At 39.0% G+C, this 20,503-nt stretch overlaps 1 protein-coding gene across 1 annotated transcript in view; it reads right to left on the bottom strand.

Moving 5' to 3' along the window:
• The window catches only part of TOP3A (topoisomerase 3alpha), a 63,691-nt gene that overhangs the window by 744 nt on the left and 42,444 nt on the right, over positions 1 to 20,503 (bottom strand). Inside the window, exons 17-23 of the mRNA XM_089169149.1 lie at positions 16,428 to 16,527; positions 11,373 to 11,411; positions 8,682 to 8,760; positions 8,429 to 8,498; positions 2,722 to 2,807; positions 1,229 to 1,381; positions 415 to 535 (exon numbers count right to left, since the gene is read on the bottom strand). Coding sequence (XP_089025275.1) covers positions 415 to 535; positions 1,229 to 1,381; positions 2,722 to 2,807; positions 8,429 to 8,498; positions 8,682 to 8,760; positions 11,373 to 11,411; positions 16,428 to 16,527 — 648 coding nt within the window. The remainder of the gene's footprint in view (positions 1 to 414; positions 536 to 1,228; positions 1,382 to 2,721; positions 2,808 to 8,428; positions 8,499 to 8,681; positions 8,761 to 11,372; positions 11,412 to 16,427; positions 16,528 to 20,503) is intronic.

The raw sequence follows: 20,503 nt of genomic DNA, 5'->3' as shown, positions 1-20,503 counted from the left end.
GAAGGGAAGGCATTTGATCCCCAGCTATTGAGTATGCCCCAGAATCCACCATCAGAGCTTTTTTTCTAATACTACAGCTAATTTTAACAAAAATCACCAAAACAAAAATGGGAGAAGACAGGAGTTAAACAAGAATAAGGCTTTAGTGTCTGGAACTGGATGGGGGAAAACATTCTAACAATAAAACTAGGTTGGCTTCATGGGTATATATCACATACCATGTCATCAAATTAAATGGAAATTGGTCTAAAACAGGATGGTTGTTGCCCAGGAAAATAAAAGTATTGGCAGGATTCAGAAACCAAAACAAACACTGTTTTTGTTTACATGTAGAAGCTGAAACGAGTTTGGAGGACAAATTCAGCACATTTTGTAACACAAATTTGTTTTGCATCCAAATCCATGATTACTTACATAAAGAAATTACACTCCTGTGATTGGCATGTGTAGAATTTCCTGCCCCTATTATTGGCTGTATTGGCAGTTCTCAGTATGCATGGTGTTTGACATAAGTTACAAAGCATAGATGATTCCCCTGCAGTAGGAAAAAGCATAAAATGGTCAGGTTTGAAATCAGTAACATAACAAAAATTACTTTTTGTGGTTAGATATCAAATAATGCAGGTTTTGCAAGTTTGTTGTTGATGTAACTTTCTATGCATATAAAGCTTACAGCTAACTTCACATATAAGTTCCAGCATGAAATAATGCAATTAGTTTTGGAGATTGAGGGTGTGCTCTGTGATGCTTCTGTTCCAAATTAGTAACTCTTCAGTCAGAAATACATTTTTGTGTCTGCTCATTTGGATTACTTCAATACAAGAAAAGTTGTATGGTAAAGCTGGAAGAAGAAAAAACAAAAGAGAGAAGCACCAATGGGAGGCATATAAACAGAGTGCACATTTCTTCTGGCAGCAGTAGTGAAGGTGGTAGTGGTCACTGCTACTGGTGGCAGTGATGTAGGTGGTGGTGTTGGAAGTCAAAAGTCATTGGCAATTACTATATTAGGTCCAACCTGTCTCAAAATTGTTTGCACCCAGCTCATTCCCAAAGATCACAAAAAAAGGCAAGATGGATATCACAAACATCTTCTTTTCCAAATGTATTTATAATAAATAAATAAAAAAACTTCTTTAATAATAATGTTGTTGTGTAGACCTTATCAGACCTATGTATGATAAAAAAATAAAAATAAAAAGAGCTACGAAGTCAAATCTAGTTATACCACCTTGTGAGTTTGTTCCACGAGGCTGAGAGCGTGAAGTTTGGGAATAGCAATTATTTGAAGAATGCCCAGTTTGCCCACAGTGCACACAGGTTCCTTGCCTTGAAGTGGTTCTTTGGGGGTTATAAGTAGTTGCCACTGGTCCCTGCACTCGTGCTGAAAATTAAGAAAAGTACAATAAGTATCTAATTCTTAAGATCCAGCATATGACAATCAAATTACCAGAGGTGGTCTATTCATTTTAATTGTAGATCATTCCCTAACCCACCAAAGTTCGATAGCCTAGATTAAAGGATGTTCACCATCTTCACCCTCTCTTTCTGTTGTTGGAGTGGAACCATACATAAGGTGAGACCCCCAAAACCAAGCCAACTATGGTATCAACAGGAAAACATTGAAAGAGCTGAGAAAAGAATATTTCAAACACAATCTAGTTTTCTTCTTTTCTAAACATGTCTTTAATTGACCAGCACTTGGCTTTCCTGCTAATAAATACAAATGACCCGAAAGTCATACATTTGATGCTAAGCCAAATCACTGCACAGGCAGAACCAATAAAAAAAAGAGAGATCTTAATCTAAATCCCCCCACCCCCTGCAACACCCCCCCCAAAAAAAAAAAAAAAAAATAAACCCAAAACAATTCATTTGTCCCTCAGTGTTCCCCAGGTTCCTCCCCCCCCCCCCTTGAAGACTGCTATTAATTTTAACATTTAATCATCCCAGAAAAAAAAATAATTAGAGGAAGAGAATGAGTGGAAAATGAATCGGTTAGGGCACATTGCCCCCAGAGTCACTTTTACTAGCTTCATAACAATATATCAGTAAACTAACTAAAATAACTCTAATGCATATTTATATAATCCAGAACATCTCACCACTACAATATATTATTTCATGAAAATACACAACATGAGAATAGAAATGTCAATGTCATACTCTACACAACTAGAGCTTTTGCAAAGGAAAAGTTGAATATAGAGTAACCATTTGTAACCAAGAAGTCAAATTCTATGGTCTGTCCCAACTATATGCCCTCCATCTACTTGATTTGCTGTTGGGCATTATAAGCCACTGAACTAGGATCATGTGGTAAGTGGACTGGGTCATCTGTCAAGTTTAAAGGTAAAATTTTTAATTTGGCAACCAGATATTCAGCTTCTTCTTTTTTCATAACCATTCGAATATGTGCAAAGAACCCATTAATGTGTCATGTAGTGTAGTACCATTGAGAGGAAACTTATCACATTCAGCAAAGTGATTTTCATAATATACCCACAATTGTGGATGCAGATAACATGATGTCATGATGCATGACACAAATTAGGGTTGTTTAGGAAGTCTTCCTTATGGTTGTAGGCTGCATCAATTTCTTACGAAGTCTTGAAAGGAAAACTTATTTTAGAACCTAATAGTGATCTTTGGTGCAGGTAAAAGTTTAATTATGTCAAAACACCAGATATTGTGATTAATGATTTGCTCATCTCTAATCTATACCTGACATATTTGAAAGATTATGGGAACCTGTCCCACAAATTTCTGTCAGTTGTCTAAGCGTCTCATCACAGCCACCAATGCAACCTGAAAAATGAATGAACAGTGTTGACTCAGAATGAAAACTTGATGACACAATTAAAAGTAAAATAATTCTTCAACAATTTTAACTTGAGAAACATTTTAAAAATCATCAATGGTCCTACAAAATATATTACTTTCCAACTATTTGAAATCTGAGTGCAGGTATCAAGTATCTCAGAATTTCCACTGCTGCCTCAATGTTCAAGTGTGATCTTCGTTAAAAAGGTAAAACCATCTTTTTCTTTTCAATTTTTTTTTTTCAGAAACCAGATTAGCATTTTAGTATTTCCTGTTTCTGGTGTTCAACTTAAAATATCAGATTCCACCAATGTAATCTGAAACTAAAATTTCTGAGGTATGACCAAACTATAATCTTCAGATAGATGATTACAGAACTAGAAGATGTGAGGCACATGCATATATTGGGTCAATTAAAATATCATCTAGTGGTTAGAATTCAGTAACTTCCAAGGTGGCAATCTGGTTTTTATCAGCAGTGAACTTTTCAGGTATCTCTGTGCGATGGTGCTTTCCTAACAAAAAAATTATGTATACTTAGTTAACTCTACAAGAGAATGAGACAGGTATTTTAGTTAAGAGTACTGATCACACCTAAGAGAAAATTAAAGAGAGAGAAATGCTTCCCACTGCAAGGCATTTGGCTGGTACCAACACCAATTGAGTCTTGATGACACACAAGGAAGATATTCCAATCAAGGGAGTAAACAATGACAGTTATCAGATTCCAATCAAGGGAGGAGAACAATTACAGTTATCAGAAACTTGTTATGGGCTGGGCTTGCTACCTCTCCAGATTGAACCCCAATAGGGTTAAGTCCACTATTATTTTATGGGGCCTAAACCAGAATAGCAGACTGCAATTTTTGGAATTAATGAGTTCCCCTGGAACCAAGCTACCTATGAGGTATCTTAGTCTTCTTTTGTTCTCAGGTAAACTCTCATGAGGTGAGTGTGGCCATCCTAGACCAAGTGTGAAGGAGACTTTCGAGGGAAACTCAAGTTTCGATCCTGTGAAAGTGGGAATTTTAGGTCAAAACCTGGGAAACTTTGTGGAAACTGGAGACTTTTTTCCTACAAGTTTTGGTAGGTTTTAAGGAGTATTTTGGGGTGAGACTCTGCATATAATCAAATCCAACAACATACATTTGTAATCTAGCTACTAGAGGCAATATATATTAAACTCAAAAGAATCCAACATCATTTAAGCATGAAACAAACAAAAAAATATATATAATTTTCTAGGTAGTTTTTTAAATTAGGAAAATAAAAAAAATAGTAGCACACTTCAATAGTCAAATCCAACAACATACATTTGTAAATCTAGTTACTAGAGAGTAGAGACAACATATATTAAATTCAGAAGAATCCAGCAGCATTTGATAAACAAAGAAAATATATAATTTTCTAGGTATTTTTTCAAATCAGAAAAATAAAAAAATACTAGCACATTTCAAAAATCAAATCCAACAACATATATTTGTAGATCTGCTACTATAGACTACATATATTAAATTCAAAAGAATCCCATCATTTGACCATGATACAAAGATAAGTAAAAAATTTAGGGAACTTGCAAAAAACTTGAAAAACCTTGAAATAACCACAAAGAAGTGTCAAAACCACCAAGGAGTGAAACAAAATGCTTAAAATGAGCTAAAATCAACTCAAAAGGCTCAAAAGGTAGGGGGGATGCAAGTTCCGACTCTAGTTTTCAGCCTCTATTTCGAATGAAACTCTATGAAGTGTAGAGTTTCATTCGAAAGAGATGATTTTAAGTCAAAAAACTGCCTGGTCGGGAAAGTCCATATGTTTCGAGCAGTTTCAACTAAATTTTGCAGCTTTTGATCGAAACTTGTGATTTCATTTTGGTATAACCTGTGATTTGGTTTTGGTTCTCATATTACTGTTTGGACTGCCTGGAAATGTAGCGATGAAGCTAGAACACATTTTCTCAAACTTTTTATGGACTGGACCTTCACAGAAAAAGAATATTCACCTATTATCTTGTTACACAGTATGCAAACTGAAGGAGGGAGTTCTAGGGACATGCAGCATCAAGGAAATGAACATGATGGACATACTAAAGCAGCTTCGACAGATTGCTTCTAGAAAGGGTAGCGTAAGGGTAATGCAACCACATATGAATGAAGGCCAATTCTTCCAAGAACTTTTAGAGAACCAACTCGTATGGGATGTATAGGCCTGGTTTTAGGGAAAAGAGTTAAGTTAGGGTTCTGTGGTTAAACGTCATAGGCTCGAGTACGAAGGATACTTGGCCCATCCAATGGGAGTCACGGGAAAAATTCCTTTGAGATGGGAAATTGGGGTCTATAGGCGTCAAAGTGGGTTAAATTTGAGGGAGTATGAAATAGGGGTATGATCCCCCAAGTACGGTTGGGTTTGGTTGGCTAAATTAGAAGATATGAGGGGGCTCTTGTTTAGGAGGGTTTTAGGGAGTACAAAAATCCAAGAAAAATATTTACATCTTGAATTTGGATGGTTAGAATGGGGTCAAACTGGGATCTAAAGTCACTAGGGTTGAGGGGATTATGAACCTAAATGGTGGGATTGATCCGATAGGTGTAGATCTAAACTTGAATTTTGGGTCTCTTCAAAAGTACAATAATTTTAAAAAAAATAAAAAATGGTGATATAAGAAGTGGAATGGAGTATACATTGCCAGATACCTAGGTGGGGGGAGCCTTGCAAAGCTTTGGATTGAATAGGGATGGAGTTTGTGGGCCATCAATTCAATTGAAGCAAAACTTAGGCACGACTTCAGCATAGACCTAAATTGTTCAAACGTGGACCTTCAAAAGTGAATGACCTTGTAGCAGCAACACTTAAGAGAATACTCAAAATGAGAAGTGTTATCAATCATATCGAAGTTGGGTGCCTTCCCATCAAGTGGAGGGGCTTGTTTACCATATAAGCTGGAGTTCTAATCTAGTTTGTGATGCCTAATGGAATCAAACTCGAAATAGAAACTAATAGACTTAGAGTAGGACACTTAAAAGTAGAATAAAAACATACAAGGAAAAAAGAATGAAAAAAAAACTATTCTGCCCTTCTAACTTAAGTTGGGCAGAACTTTATATTTGTATTAGCCTAGACACTAACCTCTGGACCCATAGAATAGACCCGTGACACACAAACCTATAAAACAAGGGCCCAACATCCATATCTATGAACCCCAGGTTGATTTCAAAGGAAATAGAGCAATTTAGTGCTGGATCTGCATCAATGGATCAATTGGGTATATAGTAGAAATCTTAAACAACACTGTATGGATGGCGAAGCCTACATTGTTCATGAATTTGAACTTCAAAGGAAGGTGCTAAAATACAGGGACTGGCAAAACCTCTCATCCATTACTTCCTTGGGGATGGGAAGAGAAACATATGTGGCTGAATAATTGGCACCCTGAAGGTGTCATAATCACAACTCGGGAAATAGAATCAGATTTAATGAACACTCCCATGGATGGAGAAGGTGGACAGATTTCTAGTTGATGGGGAATTAAGACATTGTTAAGGGAAATCAGCAGTCCTGATGGATGTTTAGAGAGAGCTTCCTCCAGTGGACAGGCTAAGTAAGGCCCATGCTGATTTAGTGTTGTGGAAAGGAACCACAAGCTTCTTCACAACAAAGTCAGCCTGGGAGTCCACTAGCCAGAAAGTGCAGGAGGTGGATTGGTGGATGGCAGTATAGTTTGCTGACAATATTCCTAGACAGTCCTTTACAACCTGGAGGTGCTTCCAAGATAGTTTACTAACTAGAGACAATTTGTTCAGAAGGAAGATACACATACAACAAAATTGTTGTATATGTTGGGCAGGAAAAGAAAGAATGGGGACCACCTTTTTTCTCGTGTCCTTTCAGTACCTTGGTGTGGAGCTGCATGTTCCCTAAACTACGGATGAAAGAACGGCTATGAAAAGGGTGACCAAAGCTGCCATATGGGTAAAAGATCACTTTGACACCAATGGAGAAAATTGGAATGGTAGCCAAACTAGCTTCTTGTCCAATTGCACGTTTACCTTCGAGCTACGAGAAACTCGAGAATCTTTAGAGATAAAATCAGAATAGCAGCCATTGTGGAGGATTTTGAGGCAAAGTGTGGCTGCCCACATTGCTTGTGAGAGAGATGCCAAGTGTGATTATATAACTCAAGTGAATATTCAAATAGAGTGGAAAGCCCAAACGCCTAGAGCTTCCTCTTGGTCCTAGCCTCCTATACACATGTTAGCCTTACACTGTGATGAAGGCCTTGCAGACTTGATAGCCTCATATGGAGGAGTGATCAGATCAGCTACAGGGGATGCCATATTGGCTTTAGCAGGAAGGCAGAGGAGCTGTTGATGCTGTCAATGAAGATGCAGGCCATCCTTTAAGGTCTTCAAAACTATAATCAAGACAGCTTGCAAACAAATATCAATAATTCTGAATTCTACAGTGCTTTATTCTTTGGAGTCAGAAATCAACTAGGAACCCTAACTCCTTAACAAACTAATAGTGGTTAATACAACCAACCAGAAGACAAAAACAGCAGCTCTTTCCAGGGTCAGCAGGAACACTCACTAAAGGACCAAAAAAGAAGATAAAATAAGGTCGCAAATAGTAGTAAGTTGATATGCATCCCTTGGGACCCAGGTCTTAGACTCTTCACCCATCAAATGGGCCCAATACCTACTAGACTAAAAGATCTAATGGGCATGTCCTGTCTAACCCATCCCTAAGCTCATATTAAGGAAAATAAGCGAAAATAAGTGTTGGATCTGCATCAACCCACTACAAAAGCCTTTGGATTTCCATGTTATTAGTAATAACGCACCTGAATTCATCTTCCTTGCTACACATTTCTTTTGTTCCATATTAACAGATTGCCAAGGTATCAGTTCCATAAAATTGTAGTCCCCTCACTCCATTGAGACATATTCTCAATCTACCAAAACAGACGACAGAGAAGCAGAAAGTTTCCAAGCAGCACCCAGTAAGGCAGTAACAAAAACTCAGCAAACTCGCACACAATGAACACATCAGATTGTTCTTAAATTTTGCATGCAATATGCCCTAGCTCATTTTCTAACTTGTTTTAGTTAAGTTTCCATTGTCACAATCTTATACAAAGAATGAATAATGAGTGAGCCATTTAAATTCAAGAGCTCTGAAATGAATAATGTTCTTTCATAACAGTTAAAAAAACCAATAATATACTACACTCTGTAACTCAATACCAATTAAATGAAGGCAAAAGCTGGACTACCAATCTGTCCTGCTTCCAGAAAACGGCTCTTGTAGGAATGTGAACCACTGAAACATATAAGCCATATTCTCTGCCATCTCTTGTCCCTCCATAGAGCATGCAATTAGTACAAACATACACAAAGAGCAATAATGAAGACCTAACGCTATTGCACATCCATTTTTGAACACTCTTATACAGTCATGTGATAGATCCACTTGTAATTTTATCTTGGATGTACAATGCACAAGATAAGCACCTATTGAGGTTTATTGGATTATGTTCAATCACGTATAACATAACCTGCCGGAGAAAGTAAGCAGAAGAAAAGATAATCTTCCATCAAGTTGAACATACCCTAAGTGGTCAACATTGTAGTCTGCTGGTATTTCAAGCCGGCGAAACTTGAATTGAATCAGGTATACAGGACCTATGAAACAGTTTTCATATAATTATATATTTAAAATGTCGTCAGCAATCAGTAATCAAGTAGCAAAGTAACTTGTAAACACAAAAATAAAATAAAAAATTAAAAAGATCCAATAAATAAGACAACAGCCCACCCCCAAGCTAAATGTATGGTAACGGAGCCATAAAACCAGAAGAAAGAAACCTGGAGTGCAAGAGTTGCAAACTTGAGAGGTCACAACTGCTTCCGATATGGATCCTGGAAGCCAAACAACATTCCTACACTGCAAAGGAGTAGCAAAAGATTGTCATGCCTATAAAATATAAATAGATATTTTAACAAAGAAAGTGTTAAGCATAATAACATATCTTCTCCTTCAAATTCCCCTACATAAAAATAGGGGGATGAAGGGAAAGGCTCTCCTGTATAAAACATCATAAGAAAGAAGAGGGAATATCACACACCCATGTGAGACAGAGACAGAGACAGAGAGAACCATTTGCACTACTCAAAATTTATTCATTTTATGCTTGTATGATTATAGGCAATATGGGAGTTAATGCTCCAAGTTAGTGAAAGTAAACAGTATGTTCTATGCCATTAAGGCAAAGTTGGAAGGAAATTATGTTTGCCAAAGAGGAAACGTAAGGTACATAAATGCATGATACAAGGTTTTGGCAAAAACCTCACTTGTTTCCCTGAAACAACACAAAACAGAAAAGCTATGTCTTGACTGAAATTTCATATCGGTCAAAATGTTACAGACTGCCTTCCATAATTAATTACCCTTACTCAACTATCTTGGTCGAGATTTTAGTCTCAACTGGTTTTGCCAGTTTTTGAAGTCCCTACCCCAAAAGAAATAAATAAACTCACCTAATGTAGCCTCAATTGAATGTGGGCCAGTCTTTCAAGATCTTTAAAGAATCAGCCCAAAACCATAATTCAAACTAGGCTATAGAGGTGTATTTGGGGTATTCAAATAATTGGATTCAAATGAAAACTTTAAGGAAGTGAAATGCAGGAACAGGATATGGTGTGAAAATTGACTAAATCTGATGGCTGATTTGAGAGTACAAATTTTGGTAGGAGTTTGAAGCGTGGTGGGACTCCTATTTTCAACTAATTTAGAGGACTTCGATGGAGCTGCAACTTTAAGGGAATGTAGACTTAATATGGTCAAAATATTCATCCAAGTTTGAGTCAATCTCAAGTTACTAATTACTATGGAAATTTCCTGTTAGATTAGCTTGGTAAGAGTTAAATTCACTTTGTAATTCCTTTTTACTTCATACAAATATGTGTTGACTGGTAGGGTATAACATGCACAGTCTATCACAGAGCCCTTTTCTCCCACTGTTTCCTCTTCTCCCTCATTAGCTATTTCTTCTTCTATATTTTCTTTAGTCTTTACCAAGCAATGGTTGCAGGTTTTCAGATTGTTAGCATCCTGCAAATTGCATGATCTAATTAGGTTTATATCTCCCCCAAAACCAAGGGCCAAGGTTTTGGTATCTCACTAAGAGTCTAAGACAACTCAAATTTTGACTGGCAGAAATCATGCCCCAAACCTCAGACTATGGATTAATGGGAAGAAAAGAAGAGAGAAAAGGAAACCGGGAGGAAAGAACAAGAGAGCAAAACAAACACAGCAGGAACCGCGGGAGAGAGGCCACACGAGCCAAAAGGGGCAAAGGGAAGGAAGGAAATGCCACGCGGCGGGGGGGGGGGCGGGGGGTCCCGCAAGGACCCAAGCGGGCCGGGGACTCCCGCGGTTCCCCCGCAAGGCCGGGGACGCTGTCCTGGCCGTCGCCGCCCCCTAAAGAAACTGGTTGATTCAGATTACCCCATGAAAAATTAAGTTCAATTACAATAGCCATGTTATTCAATGTATCACAAGACTACTAAGCAGTTTTTATTTCAGGAAGAAAAGCGTAGGCCCAGCTGAAACATTTTCCCGACTTTTGCTAGGTTGTACGATATGGAACAGGCTATGTGTAACTGACCAAGATGAACAGTCTTCTCTATGCACAATCCTTCCTAAATAAACAAAAGGAAGGGTTCAAAGCATGGTTGTCAAAGCAGATGCCTAGGCAGCAAGGCGGTTGAAAAACCGCCTTGTTTTTTAACAGCTTTGTTAACGTGCAGTTTTTTTGCTGCTTTTTTCCTAATTGCTACAGGTTTGTCTCCTTATGTGCCTTATTGCCGTCTAGAAACCAAAGTGGTTGTTTTTTTTGACATTTTGTACATCATTATATTTTTCCTTGATTTTTTTAAAAATCAATTTTATTCTACAAAAGGAATCAATGAACCGTTAAATGGATAAGGCACTTCTTTGGCATCACATTATCATAAAGGTAAGTAAAAATGTAAAATTATTACCTTCGTTTTCATACTTATTATTTGATATGGTACATAGTCATATGTTATGATTCTCGATGAGATGAACTTATGTTTGTATTCTTTGTTGGACAGTCTTTCATAATTATGATCCTTAAACGCTAGTTTTTTAAGATGAATGTGATTCTTGAATGTTTGTTTGGCTTATAATAGAAATTTGTTAGTTTAAAAGTAGTTGTATTGAAAAAGTTTGACCCAACTGCTTTGGTCACATTATTGCCACCTCAGCGCTGCTTTGTTACCTAATCGCCTAGGCAGAGCCCCAACCGCTTTGGTCGCCTTGCCACATTGACAACCATGGTTTGAAGATCAATATTGTTCTAAACTTGCTTGACAACTAGCAGAGCAATAATTGTAAATATTTGTTATAGATACTTTATAAGCATAAATTGTGCTCAGAATACAGGGTGAGAAAAAAAAAATCCTGTGTAAGGGTACAGAATCACTGTTTAACAGAAATATTTCAAACTGTTTCATAGTTTTGAAGAAACGTGCCTGTGGATAGCCCATGCATCCAACCATGAAATTGCCATCCTGCAACCACACAAAACAATATTATATGTTACAGAAATAAACATTATGCATAAACAACAAAACATCACTATACAGTAATGAACTTCTCATGGGCAGGAATTATTCATAGGAAATGACAAATAGCATGCAGGTACAGAGAAAAACGTAAGAAAATATAGCAAAAAACTCAAGATGGATTGACCGTTTGGACTTTAAAAAAAAGAGAAACCGGCACCCCAAAATAGAGGCCAAAGCACCGACACCCCACTAGTTTAAAAACACAAGGCCATCCGTGAATGGAATACGGTAGTATATTTGTAAAGACTATTATACCCGACTTATTTTTAAGAAATCTATTTTCATTAAAAAAAAAAAAAAAGAAGGAAGAAAGAAGAAGAAAGAAAGAGAGGAAAGAAGAAGAGAACCGGCCCGCGCCCATCTTCATCTTAAGCAAGTTGATTTGAAAAAACAAAAACAGCAAAACCAACTCGAGCAGAGAAACAATCTCTCTAGTCCAATCATGCGGTCCTCCGCCAACAATAAGGGCTGCGGTTTATCTCTCTAAAGCCAAGCATCGATTGGGGTTTTGGTTTTGCAAAAATGAGGGTCTCCGCGGGCTCATAGAAGCACCCGGAGAAGAGTTAATGTCTTTTTCAACGCACAATTAAGATGATTGGTGGAAACAAAAGAGAAGAAAGGATTGACCGATGGAAGAGATGGGGAGAGGATTACAAAACACGCTATTTATGGCAACGATAGTTTCAATTGCGAGGTTAGTAAGCCATTTTTGATTTGAAATTAAAGAAAAAGGAGGGAAAGAGAAAGGACCATCCAAACACAAAAGGGCCGGTTATGGGGAATTTTTTTCCCTCTCGGATTTTGGGTAAATGAGAATAGATGGTGGTTCAAGACAAAAAAAAAAAAGAGAAGAGATGACTATTGCAAATCGAAATCAACCGCTATGGTGGATCAGGGCAATTGGTTAATGGGTTTAATGCAGGGGGTGATGGGTTTGAAACGGAAGAAGAGGGGGGGAAAAGGAGGGGAAAAGAGGGGAGAAAGGAAGAGGGAGGGAGGAAAAGGAAAGGAGAAAGAGAGAGAGAGGGGAGGAGGAAAGAGAAGAGGGGAAAGGAAGGAAGAGAAAAGGGAAGGGGAGAAGGGAGGGGAAAAAAAAGAGAAAAAAAAGGGAGAAGAGGAGAAAAGGGAGAAAAAGAAGGAAAAGGAAGGGAAGGGGGGAAAAAAGGGGGGATACTGGCTCCAGGGGTGTCAAAAAATAATAATAATAAATAAAAATAAAAATTCTAATATGGATAAATGAAGAGCATATCAAAGATAAAATCTTCCATTTTTAGCACATTTAAATAGCATGGAGTGATGCTTGCAATTTAGCCCACCCGAGGAAAAAGACTACAGTAGAGAGCATATAGGTAGGGAATTGATTGGACAATGAAACTTTGCCTCCCCCGGATGAACTATTGAAAGTGGTTCATCTAATATAAATGAATTATGTCTATGAGGTGATTGAGGTTAGGGTTGATTCAAAGGCTGCATACAAACAATCAAAATAATAAACTTAAATAAAGACCTCCAAAGGAAAGTCAATCTCTCTCTCTCGCACTCTCTTCATTACGTAATACACTGAAAAATAATATTGAGTCCATCCAAACATCATCATCCACCTGAACCCTCCTTTTCATCTTCTGCCCCTCTTCTCCTTGTCCAGCCTCAGTCGCAGCCTGCTGCAACTGAATCTTTCCCTTCTTGTGAAAACCGAGCCTCTGCCATTTCCTCCCTAACCCACTCCCCCTTCCCCTTCTCACCCTCCCACTTGCCCTACTTCTCTTTCTCACTTGGGCCCACTCCCAATCATGGGCCTCCCCCTCATACCCTCTTCGCCTTAATCGGCCCAGTCCATTTATCAACCTCCAAGCCCTCTAGCCTCTCCCTCCTATTGGCCTAGAACCCTCTTAGCCCAGCATATCGCCTACCTTCCTAGGAACCCAAAACCCTGTTGGCCCAACCCACCCCCTCCCCTCCCAACCCAAACCCCCCAAGACATAGTCCTAGATCCCTTCCACCCTCCTGGGCCCAAACAACACCCCCCCCCCCAAAGAAAAAAAAATCCCTCTCTCTCAGCCGAGGCCTTCCTCCCCTTCCCCACCTCTTCATCCAACCCTTTCCCCTACCTAGTGGATCCCGAAACCGAAGAGAAGAAAACAACGAGAGGCGAAGGAGAGCGAGGAAGACAAGGGGCAAGCAACAGGCAGAGCAGCACCAGCAGAACCCAGGATGAATTGACGCTCTCGAACAGAGGTGAAGATCAAAGAAGAACAGCCCAACGGAGAGGGCGCAGCACAACAACGGAGAGAAACCGACCAACAAAGGAAGACCAAAAGGGCAACAAGGGACAAACGTAAAACAGAGGTTCAGCCGATCCGGAGGAAAGCAACCAGGCCGAACAACCAAGATTGAAGACAAGGAAGAAAGAGAGAGAGGCAGGAGGAAAAGGAGAGAGGACCAAGGGGGAGAGAGACCGAGAGGAAGGAAGGAGAACGAGCGGAGCCGGGAAGCGGAGCGCGGAGCGAGCGAAGAAGAAAGGGAGCCAGAAGCAGAAGCCAGACTGATATAACCACCACCAGCCATGCAACATACGGAGCAGAACGATGGGCAAACAGGGTGGGATGAAGTAGACCAAACCGAAGATATGTAACAACAGGAGAGCAACCACAGTAAGAACAGCAGAAGACTAACAGCGAAGACCGAATGAAGATGACAAATGGAAAAAAGAAGCAGGTGGGAAGGGAGAGCACACAAAGGGGAAAGTAGGGGGAGGAAACCCAAACCAACCAGATTGGATTGGGAAAGCAAAAACCAGGAAAGCGAGGATTAGGAGCTAGCAGGAGGAAAAACAAGCAACCAAGGAACGGGGGAGTAGCTAGTAGGAAAAGGGAAGGGAAACACAACACACCACCAAAGCTGCAAACATAGTAGACCGCATGGTAAAGTGCACCCATCAACCGTTAATATAAACAATATTTACATGAAAGTAGGATAAATCCGGGGATAATACTACATCATTTATTACTTGATTGCGCGATACTTGGTGATATCTGAGTGCAGCAACATCCCTCCCATCTCAAACCATCAAAACGTCCATCCTAGCCCCTTCCTAACCCTCCAACAAAGACCCTCGGTGCCCCCCCTTCTCCCCTTCCTCTTCCCCCACCACTCCAGTGCATCATCCCGAGCTAGGGATATCCAGTTTTCTTAAGAGCTTCGCCAGCCCCTTCTCCTTCTCCCCTATCTTCTCCAACTGCAGGAAGGCTATTCCTAGTAATGGGCAAGAAAGATATCTGCGAGGGTGCTCCTGAGACTGAAACCTCATCCCCTCCATATGCCTCCGATCATGACGGCAATCACGATGGCTGTAGGAGAGGCACCCCTACTCCCAAGGGGCACTTTCAAGTGGATGGAGACTTCATCGTCGACTTTATGTTTCCTAGGAAGAAGAAGAAAAAGAACACTAGCTAGGCCCAATGGCCTATTTTAGTGCCTTCTCCTAGTACCTTTGAGCTTCCTTTTCTTTATGTTTGCCCATTTCCTTTGCTGCTAGGATTGGCGCTGTTTTGACCCGAATTTGTTTCTTTATTTTTGGCTGGGCATTGCCCTTGAGTTTTCTTTGTATTTCTACCCCTCTACCCCCCCCCCCACAGTTTCTTTCCTTTGGTAATGGATTTATTTATTCATCCCAAAAAAACAAAAAAAAAGCAACATCATCATCCACGTATGTTTTTCTTGTGCCATATGTATATGCTTTACTACTTCTTTCCTTAGTAGTAGACCAATTCCACTCTATTTTTTTCACAGGACTTGACTGATGACTCCCTTATTTACCTCTTTTCATCGTTAGTCACGATTATAAATTAGAATTTAGGTAATCAACAAACGTAAGGAAGAGGAAGAAGACCAGGAGATGGAGAGGAAGAGAATTCCAAGGGAAGTTGTATTGGAGTATCTTCTCCTCAAGACCTATATTACTTAACGGATAGTAAGAAAGAAATTCTATACAGCTACCTAGGGAATCAAAGGGTTAAGAATAGAAAAATAACTCAGAAGTTAAGGCAACCAAACAGTAATCCAGTTCCTACAGTATTGTTATTAGAAAAAACTCTAAGACTTACTCCACCCCCCCCCCCCCAAAAAAAAAAGGTTGGTAGACCTATTAATGCCAGAACAATCTTTGGAATATGGTGGTTGGATGTGTCCATCAAACCAGTGTATTTAATAAGAAGTCCAACATTCATTTCACGCATGTCATAATTTTGTTAAGTTTATTAGTTGTTCCACAGGTTTCAGCCAAAACTCTCTTTAGGGACAGGACTGAACATTCTTTTTATTTGGTGGTCACGTTCAATGTGACCAGAAGTGAGTTCTGAGCATAGTTTTGCAATTTCATCTCGTCTGTTTCAAAATTTGGGCATAACATGGTACAATGGTGTAACATGTTTCAGTGGGTTTTAGGTGGTTTTCAAGTCTGGTTTTTCGTGTACAGCCTCACTTGAGGCCAATAAACACAAGCAAGCTTTTCTTTTTTTCTTTTTTAAACTAAAACGTAACACAAGCTGGTCTTCTTGATTAGCACATGACCAGTTGTATGCAGACAAAACTGGATCACGTATTTTCACAAGTCTAAACATGGATATACCAGAAAACATTGAAACATTTATTAAAATGCAAGGGAACTATAATGAAATCCATCAAAAAAGTTGCAAGCATAAAGCATATAATGAAAAGAGATATAATTCCCATAATGTAAAAACTACTTCCTCTCAGAAGTCAGAGCATGCACTGGTCAAGGAATAAAGAGCAAAACATGCATTGAGAGGATAGTCAATATATGCATTTTCGAACAATTATAAAATGATGCATTAAAAAGGAATAAAGAAAATTTTACAAAGATAGGCTCATTATAATATTGTTCAAACTTAGATCCCCTAAATCCTTTTTATTCAAACATAAAGCTCATCAAAACATTACCGGTTTTCTTTTTAGCACCATATTAGATTCCTGGCAAGCACCACATGGCCGAACAATACCGCCAACAGGATTCTGCTCATCTCTACCCGATCGATTAGATCTGCATAATGACAAACAATTATAGATGTTGGATGTTGTAATGTGAGTTTTAGAGCTCTTTGGATATATATCTAATTTCATATGGTTCCCGGGATCTAATAATAATCACTCAACCTCTTATCATAAGCAGAAAATGGTTGTGCTCTCTAAAGGAACAAGTCACTATTTTCTCCAACTCTCTCATCATGGTGTCGAAGTGGGAACCATTCTTGGGATTCTTGTGCTAAACCTAGTACCTCGCCGCCACCACGTCTCTCTCTCTCTACTCTGTGGTTTATTTTTCATACTCTCACCTTCTGCTCTTCTTCTGCTCTTGGATCTCAAATAATTATCTTGAAGACCCATTCACAGAAGATTAAAATTTTATTAGGCACCATCAAGATTTTCAGGGTTTGGAGGTAGATCGACCTTTTCAAGAGTTTGAGGCTAGTATAAAGTTTTTAAGACTTGGATCAACTTTCTCAAGACTTAGTTTTCCCCTTTCAATCACTTGCTGGTACACCATTCTTCAACATGAAATCATGGCTAAAGTAGTAACATTTCTGGAGCTATAGAAGGGATGAATCACAATCATCATAGTGTGTCTTCACATTTCTAGCTGGCTCCATAAGACGAGACAGGAGCAACCATTTACTGTGGTCTCACTCTTGTTATGTTCAGTTGTGCTTGTGGCTTTACTTGATATATTAATGGTAAAATTACATAGCCTACTATGGCTAGAAGTGGCTCTCTAATGATGCCCTTGAAATTGATTCTCTAATCAACTCTATATATCCCAATATTGCCCAAGGCTACCTTCTTTTGGATTTCCTCCAAGAAAATATAGAAAGTTGCAAAGAAAACTAAATCACCAGCTTGAAATGCAGCCTAGGTATGTGTTGCTGATGTAATCCCAGAATTAGGGTTCACTTTCAGGACCTTGTATGCAAGTTGCACCAGCCAATTGGAAGGTTTAGGGTTTCGATCAGGGCTGGTAGTTGGTCTAGGGTTGCTGAATTGGTAGTTCAACGATACTAACAAGGGTTTATTAAGGGTTAAGATAGATTTGGGAAGTTGGGACTGAAGTAGATAAGTTTTAGAAAAATCTGGAAAATCAAATTTTCTGCAATTTTCTATGAAGAAGATGAGTTGCAGAAAAATTTCAGACTAGGGTTTAAGGGCTGGAATGGATTGAGGGCTCGGGGAATGTGATCCTAGGGCAGATGCGATTCTAGGGAAAGGCAAAGGGGCTTCAAAAGGGGCTGGGAAAGTAGGGTTTACACAAGAAGAGGTGCTGCTGCTTGCGCAGAAGCAGGGACGGGCAGGAATAGCCTGCAGTTGCACGAGGAAGATGGTTTGGTCTAGGGATGGGTCTGGAATTGCAGGAAACTAAAGGGAATTAACCTAAGGGAGTTTTTGATGGGTTGCGGTGTAGAACTAGGCCAAACAATAGAGGGAAGGGACAGCTAGGGTGGTGGACAGAGGGGAAGAGGGTTAGGGTTTGGGTGGGAATGTCTTACTTACTTTAAGTTGAAGAACTGCAGATTGCTATCTGTAGGATGATTGACTTGAAGATTGAAGGTCTTGAGGTTGAAGAAACAACACTAACCAGCCACAGATTCTCCTCCCAAGATTCCCACAACTTTACCACTCTATATTCTCAAAACTCTTTTTCATTCTATATTGTTATAAAAAATAAAAAATAAAAAATTCAATCTTACACCAGAAAGGCTATTTATAGCCTAAACAAAAGACTTAGACTCCTACTGGGTTTCAATGACTGCTAGGGCCCCACCACAACTTAAATTGGACTCTAACAAAGGTATTCAATTACTACACAATCTCAGCCCTTGGATCTGAGATTACACTTAAGTTACCTAATACTAATTAGATAATAGATAAACTGGACCCAAAAAGGAAATAACAATTTTCTAATTTAAGTTATCCTTAAAAGTAGGACTTCTTAAAAGGAAACATTGCTTTACAACTCTATGACTCTCTTCAAAATAGCTAAACCACCAGACTTTGGTCTTCAATACAACTCAATCCAGGAATAGACCATTCTACCCCTGGGATGGATTCGGCCTCCTTGGCTCCCAGTTGGGCTTAGGACCATTTTTGGGGGGGTCCAACCTTGGATACATCAACTGCGCAAGCACGTTCAAAGCACCAATCAGTATAAGTTATCTCCTTCACAGTACTAATAGGACTTGTGTACCCTGTGGAAGGAAATCCACTTTTATGTGTTGGAAGAGTTGGAGAAATCCTAACTTGTGTCTAAAGGACACAGCAAGAGCTTTATTTATGCTCAAAACTTACCAAATATTGAACAAACCAAATCTTCCCAGTTTGGAAAAATACGATCCAAAAATATCCTAGTAAATCTACCCTTAATAAGGAAAGAACATAAAAGGAAAGTAAATCACCTAAATCTACCAAAATCTCCTCCTATAGATTCTTCCTTAAAAGACTCCCCCTCAAGTAAGAGCATAGATATTTATCATGTGCAACTTGCCAATGACACTACCGAACATCCTAGCGCTTAAGCTATTTGTAATCACATCAGCTCCACTACTCGTCTGAGGTAACAAAAGTGAAACAGATGTAACAAATCAACTCACCCTCAATCTTCTCTTTGATGAAATGTTTGTCAATCTCTACATGTTTGGTCCTGTCATGTTGTACTGGGTAATGAGCTATGTTGATTGCTGATTTATATTCTGAGTGCAATTGTATAAGAGCCTCTACGTCTAACCCAATCTCTTGAAGCAACCTAGCTGTAATACCTCACAAATGCCCTGAGCCAATCGCCTTAAACTCAACCTCAACATTAAACATTGCAACCAAAGCCTGTTTCTTTCTTCTCCAAGTCACTAGATTACCTCCCACATACACGCAATATCCAGAAATAGATATGTTTGTGAAATTAAAAGTAACCGCAAGCGCACAATATCATGTAGCTAACGGGTCGATCTCAGGGAGATATGCCACTTAGAATTCAACTTCTTAATAGTAATGCGAGAGTGCAATGATTAAAATTTGTTAATTACTTAATTAAACTAAACGAACGGTCCTAATCCATACATATAATGCTATCGAATTGAAACGAAAATTAAAGCAAACATAATCAACGCATAATTAATAAAGGCAGAAAAAAATGCGAATAATAAATAAATAAAAATAAAAGGGAAGTGATCCGAGTGTCGGCTCTGGATTTAAGGAAGGGGAGTATAATTCATAATGACTTTGACCGTGGACCCTTTGACGTAGCTTACAGTCCACCGATCGGGGGAGCGGATATTAGAGAAAAAGAAATTGCAAAAAATAAATAATGAAAGCAATAAAAGGAAAGGGAAACCTTAACCAAAGAGAGGCACGACTGTAGGCATCTCTGATCAAGGACCCAGGGGAAGGGAGAACAATAAATAAATGCAGAAAGTAAATTGCAAAAAGTAAATAACAGAGTAATAAAAGGAAAGGGAAACCTCAATCAAAGAGAGGCATGACTGTAGGCATCTCTGATCAAGGGCCCAGGGGAAGGGAGAACAATAAATAAATGCTGAAAATAAATCCTAAATTAAGAATATGGAGGGGTAGTTAGAAGCGGGAATGGAGGGAGGAGAGAAGATTATTGAAGAAGGTTACTGACTTGCGAATTGAACAAACGATTAGAATCTCAACCAACCCTAGATCCACAATGATATATTCTAGATCTAGATCTGCAATTGCTAGACCCAGAGAAAAACGAATCTTAAAACTTGAAACTTGAACTTGAATTGCATTACATAGAAAAATTAAACCTAAACATTCAATCTAGAAATTTAAATCTCACAAATGCAAGCAAAGAAAACTAGAGAAAGCCTAAATAAACTGAAGAGAGAAGAAAGAGTGCTTCTACTAAGCTCTAAAACACGTTCCCCTTTGATGGAGTATCCTCTCCTTTTATAGAGTTTACATGAGATATGAATCTTGACAGAATTTGAATCAAACTCAGGGTT

The sequence above is a fragment of the Hakea prostrata genome, chromosome 9 (genome assembly GCF_041222555.1).
Source record: "Hakea prostrata isolate BN-2017 chromosome 9, UWA_Hpros_2, whole genome shotgun sequence".
Classification (NCBI taxonomy): domain Eukaryota; kingdom Viridiplantae; phylum Streptophyta; class Magnoliopsida; order Proteales; family Proteaceae; genus Hakea; species Hakea prostrata.
Note: the sequence above shows the minus strand (reverse complement) of the source record. Positions and strands in the feature narration are given on the sequence as shown.